Below are 9391 nucleotides of genomic sequence, written 5' to 3' on the forward strand. Positions count from 1 at the left end.
ACCCACAAACCGAATCAATACCAACCGAATTCACACCATGTGACACGAAAGAATCTCACTAATTTATACAAATTACAAAAATTTATACAAATTACAAAGGTACATGAACCATATCTCTAAAAATCAGCAAAAAGAAAGCACTCATAAATGTCATATTTATAAAACGAGGGGCGCACCTCGACCACACCGTCTTCTGCCCCCAAATCTTGTACCACCGTTACAATACATGTTCGTTTTTTGAAACCAACCTATTATATAATAACCATTTTTTAGGGTTTTTTTAACTTTCACACAAAGCCCACCACCGTCTATTCTATAGTTTTTTTTTTTTTGTTTCCTCTCTCTCATCCCCCATTCCCTTTCTCTCTCTAGACACATCCAGGTCTTCTTGTTCGTTTTGGACCTGGTACATGCCCACTTTTTAGTTTATACTTCGTCTTCCCAATTTTATAACCTGTTCCATTATATATTTTATAAACAAATATCCTCAACAATGGCATAAAGGTGATCTTCACCCCCCAACAGCTAAAGGTACATTTACATATATTCACCATTTTTATACAGTCACATATACATACATACATATATGTCATGACAGTCATGTCATATGTACATACATGTTCTTGATGACCTTTTCCCCAATAATACAACACCCTAGACTAAAAAAAATCAGATTTTTAACTAAACCCTTAACATAAATTTTGTAACTTTAGTGAATGTATGTATCAAGATTCAATAAAGTCTTGATTTTTCAAGATTCTTGAGGGATGATTTTGATTACCCATCAGGGGTTTTGTAAATTGTAGATGGTTCAATCAATTAATGGGAATTTCTTGATCTGGACCCACTATTGTTTCTAGGTCACGAAGAAAAAAATTGATTTTTTTTTTTTTTTGGTGCGTTTAACATGCAGTTTATGTGTCAGAATCTTGGGGGTTATTCTTGATTTTTGGGTTAGGGTTTTTGTGCAATTTTAGTTTAAACATTGTGCTGATTAGGGGTTTTTAATTTGTGGGTTTCAATTAGGTAGCAGTTTCAGTCCATCACGTTGGTTCACTATTTTTTGCATAAATTGTTTCAGAAATTTATAAACTTTGACTGTAAATTTGGGGGTTTTTTGTGTTCTTTAGCAATTGGAATGTACAAAGTTGAGTTGATGGTATTTATCTTTTGTTACTGTATATAACTAGTTTTATAGCATCATAGTGACAAACTTGACATCTCAGATAGGGTTTTAGGTACCAAAAAGTGAAAGAAATTTATGGTTTTGAACAGCTAATTAGTTTTATTATTTCTTTTTCCATATAAGAAAGTAGATATTTTGCTGCAAAAAAAAAAAAAAAAGAAAGTTTATCGGTTTTAAATTAAAAAAAAAAGTTTCATAATTTTTTCTTTTGCAAGTTTTTTGTACCTTAACTCATGTTGCAGAAACTTCTGCAGGTTTTGTTTTCGTAATTCTTCTATGAGATGTCGTTTCGTTCTTATGTTTCTGTTGGTTGAGAGGCTAGTTTTTCATCTTGAAGAATGTTTTTAGGCCAAACATTGGCGAAGCCACCCCCCCCCCCCCAATTTTTCCGAAACCGGGGGGGGGGGGGGGGAGGGACAACGTATATACCTATACGAAAGTACTATTCATAACACTACACATCGAAAAGTTCGGGGGGGGGGGGGCGCCCCTGAGGCCAAATATGTATGTGATTTGATCATATATTTTGCATAATCCGAATGTCATAAAGATACACTGTGACTTGTGTTTTTCCGGTTTCATAGTTCTTTTAAGATATATCGTTTCGTTCTTACTTTTCTGTCGATTAGGGGCTAGTCTTCATTTTGTAGAATGTTTTTACATGAAATATGAATCTGATCCTGTCCTATATTTGCATAATCTGAATGTCATAAACATACATTGTGTTATCTTTATTTTTCATATTTATGGTTTTTATTGTTTCTATATTTGACTAAACTTCTTACCGTAAAACAGAATCTAGTTCGAAACAATGCAAGTGCTTCCTTGTAGTAGTAATAGCATGCATTATGGCGGCGAATCTAACAGCCCTAATCAGGGTCCCGAAAAGCCTTTTGTGTACAACGAAGAGACCAATAACGTGAAACCCGAAATAGTTCAAGGTGGAGATACCAAATTAGACGATGCTGAAACATCCGATGACGAACAGTTTGGCGAACATGATGATGGTCATCCCAACAATGAGCCGTGTCATGAACTTGACGTGTCAAATAACACTCGTGATTCCGGAGTTGATAGCTTAGACGTTGATACAGTTGGACGAGAATACGAGTCGTCTCGTTCAGAACCCGAGTGGCTTGAGCAAGATCAACCCATGGCCGTTTGGGTCAAGGTAAGTGTTTAATTGTCATTCTATTAAATAGTTATGTGAATTAATCAATTAAACGTAAAAATACGTTTTTTTTATGATATAGTGGAGAGGGAAGTGGCAAGCGGGTATACGATGCTCGCGATCTGATTGGCCGTTATCAACTGTGCGAGCAAAGCCAACACATGATAGGAAACAATATCTTGTAATATTTTTTCCAAGAAAAAGAAATTATTCATGGGCAGACGTGCTGCTTCTTCGCCCGATCAATGAATATCCGGAGCCGATTGCATATAGGTCACATAATGTTGCGGTGAAGGTGGTCAAAGATTTGACAGTTGCGCGTCGATATATTATGCAAAAGATTGCTGTTAGCCTGATAAATACCATCGAACAGTTAACTAGTGAGGTTGTGATTCATCTATATTACTTAGAATTGTTAGATTTGTTCTTTGTTAGAATTATGCTTACGATCTTACAAGTTACAACCACTCTTTCCTTTTAGGCTCTTACTGATGATGCTCGCAGCGTGTTAGTGTGGAAGGAATTTGCATTAGAAGCTTCCAGATGTAAGGATTATTCCGATCTCGGGAATATGCTTCTCAAACTTGAAAAGGTAAATTTCTTGCTTTAAAAGCAATGTTTCTCTCTCTATATATATAGTGTAGGTCTTATGGTCTTAACGTCATGCATTGCTTGGTTAAAACTTGCCTAAACCCTAAATAAAAAAAGAAATTAGGATAGATTCGGGCACTGACACATGTAATGATGCATAGTGCATCATGAAGAAAATTGTGCAACGTTAAGGAAAAATTGTGCGTCGTGATAACACATGTTATGATGCGCAACTTTTTCCTTCATGAAGATGCGTCATGACATCTGTCATCACCACAATCCTTCTTACACGTTTTACGTATTTGACCTTTTTGATGACTACGTGGATATAGATGGAATCAAATAGGAACTAAACTAATTTCAAAAACTTTCGGAACTAACCAAATATTTGAGTGTGGATGATATATTAATTGAAGTGTTATATAAGTTTTTGAAACATTTTTCATTGAAGAACGTCAACAAAAACGTATATGCATCTACGTATCAGATTCATTTGCAATGCATAGATGCATTTTCTAATTTGTCGATATTCGAAAATGAAAATTATTTTGAAAACTTATCAAACACTTTAATGAAGATATACTAGTTGTTAACTTTGTGAATGTATCGACTTGCATGATCAGGATCAAAATAATTGATATGTTTCTAAGTTCAGAAAATAAGGTTCTTAGAACCTCTATCTATACACACATGCATACATATATGTGCGTCTCTATATGCATATATGTATGTTCGTGGAAGTCGGTTTACGACGGGTGTAAGCTAATTTACAAGATCTTAGTATTGAATGATAAAAACTGTTGTGGGATTTTTTAAATTTAAACGTAATGTTCCCTAATCGTTACCAATTTCTTTCGCAGATGATATTGCAGCGTTTCTTAGAATCTTCCTGGCTGGAACATTCTCTTGAAACATGGGTGCAACGATGTCAAACCGCTCATAGTGCTGAATCTATCGAAATGCTGAAGGAGGTATGCGTTCTTTTTTTAGTGTATTAATAAAGACAGTACTTTAGAATGCATTTAAAGTCGTTTAATTTATTAATCAGGAGTTAGGCGACGCAATTAAATGGAACGAAGTACATGCCCTTTCAAATTCAATAACGAATACCGAGGTTGGTTCCGAGTGGAAAACCGTGAAACCCGAGGTTATGAAATGTTTTTCAATGTCAAATCCTTCATTTAACAACGAAAACACCGAACAACAAATTAATGACGGTTTTCCAAACGCGGGTCTGCAAGTTAGCAGAAAAAGGGCCAAGCTTGAAGTTCGACGTGCTGAGGTGGCCGCTCCACTGCTGGAAACCGGGCTGAGATCTATTAACGGGCCTATTGGGTCTCCGAGTGGTGAAGTTTCTCTATTGGGAACAACGGAAACCGATAGATGGGGGGCGATTGTAGTTGAAGATGGAAATAATAATAATAATAATAATGATAATCAAGAGACCCGTTTTAAAAATTTGGAAACGACCCCAATAAATAAGACTAAACGGTGTACGGCTTTTATTGAAGCAAAAGGAAGACAGTGTGTTAGATGGGCTAACGATGGTGATGTTTATTGTTGTGTACATTTATCATCTCGGTTTTCGTCCAATTTGGTAAATACAGAGCTCAGCCTGCCACCAGGCCCATCAACAGGCCATACAACAGGCCCACCAACTGATGCACAATTATGTGACGGGATTACCGTTCTTGGTACTAAATGCAAACATCGGGCTCTCCCCGGTTCTTCGTCCTGTAAAAAGCACAGATCTAATAAGGATACAGCGGTAATTTTACCGTCTCCACCCGAAAACAAACTCAAACGAAAGCTAGAGGATGAATACCGAGAGGTTCCGGAGGCTAGTAGTTGCCGAGAAATTGTACTAGCGGGTCATTTCGAAACTCCGGTGGGTGCGTCTGAGACTGAACTGACGGGAACCGAGTACAATGGCGGTGGGCTTATGCGCTGTGTAGGTGACGGTGTCGGTTGCAACGAAACTCCCACAAAGCATACTTTGTACTGTGATAAACACTTGCCAAATTGGCTGAAACGGGCCAGAAACGGAAAGAGTAGGATTGTTTCGAAAGACGTGTTTATTGATCTTCTTAAAAGTTGTCAATCGCATGAGCAAAAACTACATCTACATCAAGCATGCGAGCTGTTTTACAAGTTTTTCAAAAGTGTTTTATCACTAAGAAGCCCGGTTCCGAAAGAAATTCAACTCCAATGGGTGATTTCCGAAGCTTCAAAAGACGTAAAAACTCGACATTTTTTAATGAAGCTGGTTTGTAGTGAAAAGGAAAGGTTAATTAGACTTTGGGGGTTTGACGGAGATAACATTGCGAGATATGAAGAACCAATCCGTGCGGTGATGCCTGATAATACCGATAAAGACGGTGAAAATAATATCATAAAATGTAACATATGTTTGGTCGAGTTTGTTGACGATCAAATGCTTGCTAAACATTGGGTCGATAATCATAAATCCGAAGCGCAGTCCGTGTTTAAACGGTACGTTTGCGCCATCTGTCTCGACTCTTTTACAAAAAATAACCTTCTAGAAACACATGTTCAAGAACGGCATGATGTCGCGTTTGTCGAACAATGCATGCTCTACCAATGTATTCCGTGCGGTAACCGTTTCGGGAGTCCCGACCAATTATGGGCCCACGTGGTCTCACAACATCCGGCCAATTTCAAGCAGCTGCAGAACATGAACATCGCTCCGGTTCCGGTTCCGCCACATGGCGCTAATAATAACAATTCTATTCAAGTACAGAATGTGAATAATTCTAGTCATGTTGGATTACAAAGGTACATATGCCGGTTGTGTGGGTTGCGATTCGACTTGCTACCGGATCTTGGTCGACACCATCAAGCGGCTCACATGGGTTTGACCCCAGGTGGTCCACGTAAGCGTGGTGCAGGCTCCACTTTCTTATCCAACAAGCTTAAACCCGGGAGACGATTCAAAAAGGGTCTCGGGATGCGAAATAGGGTTCTCGGAGCCATAAAGAAACATAATCAAGAACCGTTCCGACAAGTAACGGAAGCGGAACTTCAATCATCCGAATCAATCACTCTAGGTAGATTAGCGGAGTCCGAGTGTTCCGAAGTTGCAAAATTATTATACTCCAAAATCAACAAAACAAAACCGTACCCCGGTAACCTCGAGCTTCTAGCAATGGCCCGTTCCACATGCTGCAAAACGAGTTTCCAAACATCATTAGTGAAAAAATATGGAAACGTGCCCGAACGTTTGTACCTCAAAGCGGCAAAACTTTGCAGTGAACGTAATGTTGTAATCGAGTGGCATCAAGAGGGGTATGTCTGCGTAAAAGGATGTAAATCGGTCACCGATGATTCACAACATCTGTCTCCTTTAAAGAATCTTCTGGAAAGTTCTGTGAAGCCCGAGGCTGAAACAAGTCAACCGTCCGATTGGCCTATGGACGAGTGCCATCATATCGTTAACTTTAATAATTCCCGACTCGAATCCAGCGAAAAATCAGGAATTGTTTTGTGTGATGACATCAGCTTCGGAAAGGAATCGGTTCCGGTTGCATGTGTAGTGGATGAACATCTGTTAGGATCGCTACATAACGATGACACACAGAGTAACGCGTGTTTTTTGCCTTGGGAAAGCTTCACGTATGTCACAAAGTCGTCACTTGATAAGTCTATTAATCTCGGATCGCAGGTAACTATAATAATTAAAAGTTTTTTTTTGTGGTCTCACTTAAAGTTATTATATCGGTTTTGTTTATTTATGGTATATTTTTGTGTTAATAGAGTTTACAGTTGGGTTGCGGTTGTGCACATTCAACATGCTCTCCAAAGGGGTGCGATCATGTGTATCTTTTTGATAATGATTATGAAGACGCGAAGGATATAAATGGGAAATCCATGAAAGGAAGGTTTCCTTATGATAATAAAGGCCGGATTATTCTCGAGGTGACTATGCTAACTCGCTTTTAATTTATATGTTTAGTAATGTTTTTTTTTTTTCTGGAAAAACACATATTTAGAAAGCAGAAGTAGGGCTGCAAACGTACCAAACAGTTTGTGAACCGTTTGGCGGGAAGTTCGATTGTGTTCGTAAATGAACAAACACGAACAAGAAATTTCGTTCGTTTAGTTAAATGAACGAACATGGTCAGAGGCCGCGTTTGTTCATTTATGTTCGTGAACGTGTTCGTTTGTGTTCGATAGTTCATTAGTGTTTTTAGTTTTTATATATTATTTAAATGCTTCAAAATTCTTGCAAATAAAATATTTAATAAGTATCACGGTATTATATCTTCTGTTCATGAGTGCTTGTTTGTGTTCGTTATTTTTCATTTGTGTTCATGAATGTTTGTCACCTAAAATTAACAAACGAACACGAACACATAATTTCGTTCGGTAAGTGTTCATGAACAGTTCGTGAACACATATTTTCTTAACAAACGAACACGGGTCTTTTTCGTTCGGTTCGTTTACAGCCCTACGTAGAAGTTAATTTTCATGTTTATCAGGAGGGCTACCTAGTATACGAATGCAACATGTATTGCAGCTGCAATAAATACTGTCCGAATAGGGTTTTGCAAAACGGGGTTCGGGTGAAGTTGGAGGTCTTCAAAACCGAGGGCAAGGTAACCTCGTTTATCTCTAAATTTATTAGTTTGATATTTAACGGTTATAATCGTTATAACCATTAGCATTAAATATCAATACATTAAACTCGCAGGGTTGGGCTGTGAGAGCCGGGGAACCAATCGAGCGTGGCACATTTGTTTGTGAGTATATCGGCGAGGTTATAGATAAGAACGAAGCAAACAAAAGGCGCGCTAGGTCTGACATATTTGCTGTCCGCCGATAATTAAGTTCATTTTATATTAGTAGTTATGAATATTAATAATTTTTTAACATTTTTGGAAAAAACCAGGCTTGGTAGAGAAGATTGCAGCTATATCTATGAGATTGACGCGCGTGTTAATGACATGATTAGACTAATTGAGGGAGAGGCTACATATGCTATTGACGCCACAAAGTACGGAAATGTCTCCCGTTACATTAATCACAGGTAAATTATGATATTACGTTTTTTTTATAACAAGGGGTAAAATGGTCTTTTCCTGCTATTTTGTTATTCTGATGATCATGTGATTTTTTTTTTGTAGCTGCTCTCCAAATCTTGAGAATCATCAAGTTCTTATCGAAAGTTTGGACTCTGAGCTGTCACACATTGGTCTGTATGCGAGTCGAGATGTAAGAATATCAATTTTCTGTAATCATACATACATTCATAATTGAAATAATAATTAATCGTGGTTAACGGATGCCTCTACTCTCTGCTTTGTTTTTCTGTAACAGATTCCAGCAGGCGAAGAATTGAGCTTCGATTACATGTACAAGGCGCCACCTGGCGAAGGGCGGCAATGCAGATGTGGTACTGTCAATTGCAGGGGCGAAGTGCAGTGATTTCCAGAAGCTAGATTGCGCAATGTCAGATTTAGTTTGTTTTGCTTTGCTTTTAATGAATTGTAATTCTGGTAGAATTTTACATGTTTCGTTCTTGAAGTTTGAGGAAAAAACGGGTAGTAGTTAGATTTAAATAAAATTTTGCGTATAATTGATGGGTTTTATTTTTTACTTTTTTGACTTATCTATGTCTATTGATGGGTGCGCTGGCTAAATCCTTGTCTTGCAGTATCAAAGAACTGTAAGCATGGTGTACTCATTGTGCAAGTCCAAGTGGGAAGACTTGGGTTCATGTGTTTTGCTAGTCGAAATTTAGGGGTGATTTTGCAATTTACAGGTGGATAAAGCATCATCCATTTGTGAAATTTGCCAATGGGGCAATAGACGGAGGTGCATCGCAGGAGCGGGAAGCATGTGAACATCAGTTGTGGCGGCAGATTCAATCACTCTGCTGGACAAAGAAGCAGCAATCTCTTTCTATCTAACTAGCCTTCCCAACTCACTCACAGACAGATTTGTGGTACGAATGCTGGGCATTTAGTCGATGCATACATTGCCCGGAAGAGGGATAGGATGGGAAAAATGTTTGCGTTTGTTAGATTCATTAGGGTCAAGGCAACCGATAAGCTTTTTAAAGCCCTCAACGGCGTGAGATTTGATGGCATGATCGTCTCGGCCGACATTGCCAAATATGACAAAATGGGAGAAAGAGGAGTTACTTAAACCGGCTGAACACACAAGACGGGTATTCTGACAAGGAGAAGGCCAATGCCCCCGGGGTACACTCTTTCAACGACACGTTGGGGGATTTGGCGTGGAGGCCTGTTCAAGGGAGGGCGGTCGGCCCTAGCCTTGGGTCGACCCACGCGTATTTTATTTGGCGGTAAATTAGGTTTTAGCTTAGTTGACCCTAGTTATCTTTATGCGTGTGTGCTTGCACCTAACTTGGAGATTAAGGGGGCGTTTGGTTCGCGAAATTATTTGGAATTGGAATTTGT

At 38.6% G+C, this 9391-nt stretch overlaps 1 protein-coding gene across 2 annotated transcripts; it reads left to right on the forward strand.

The window, feature by feature from the left end:
- The first annotated feature begins 270 nt into the window (after nucleotides 1–270).
- On the forward strand, nucleotides 271–8564 carry LOC110879199 (histone-lysine N-methyltransferase SUVR5). Of its 2 annotated transcripts, none has more exons than XM_022127618.2 (12): nucleotides 271–531; nucleotides 1982–2357; nucleotides 2440–2742; nucleotides 2839–2949; nucleotides 3809–3919; nucleotides 3997–6630; nucleotides 6723–6884; nucleotides 7448–7564; nucleotides 7660–7763; nucleotides 7858–7995; nucleotides 8093–8180; nucleotides 8286–8564. In XM_022127618.2, the coding sequence occupies exons 2-12, from the start codon at nucleotides 1998–2000 to the stop codon at nucleotides 8391–8393; spliced, it is 4236 nt and encodes a 1411-aa protein (XP_021983310.1). In that variant the 5' UTR covers nucleotides 271–531; nucleotides 1982–1997; the 3' UTR covers nucleotides 8394–8564. The 2 variants fall into 2 exon arrangements, with proteins under 2 accessions (XP_021983310.1, XP_035833611.1); XM_035977718.1 differs by lacking the exon at nucleotides 271–531 and adding an exon at nucleotides 689–860.
- Nucleotides 8565–9391: the final 827 nt, after the last annotated feature.

This window comes from Helianthus annuus, chromosome 9 (assembly GCF_002127325.2).
Source record: "Helianthus annuus cultivar XRQ/B chromosome 9, HanXRQr2.0-SUNRISE, whole genome shotgun sequence".
Classification (NCBI taxonomy): domain Eukaryota; kingdom Viridiplantae; phylum Streptophyta; class Magnoliopsida; order Asterales; family Asteraceae; genus Helianthus; species Helianthus annuus.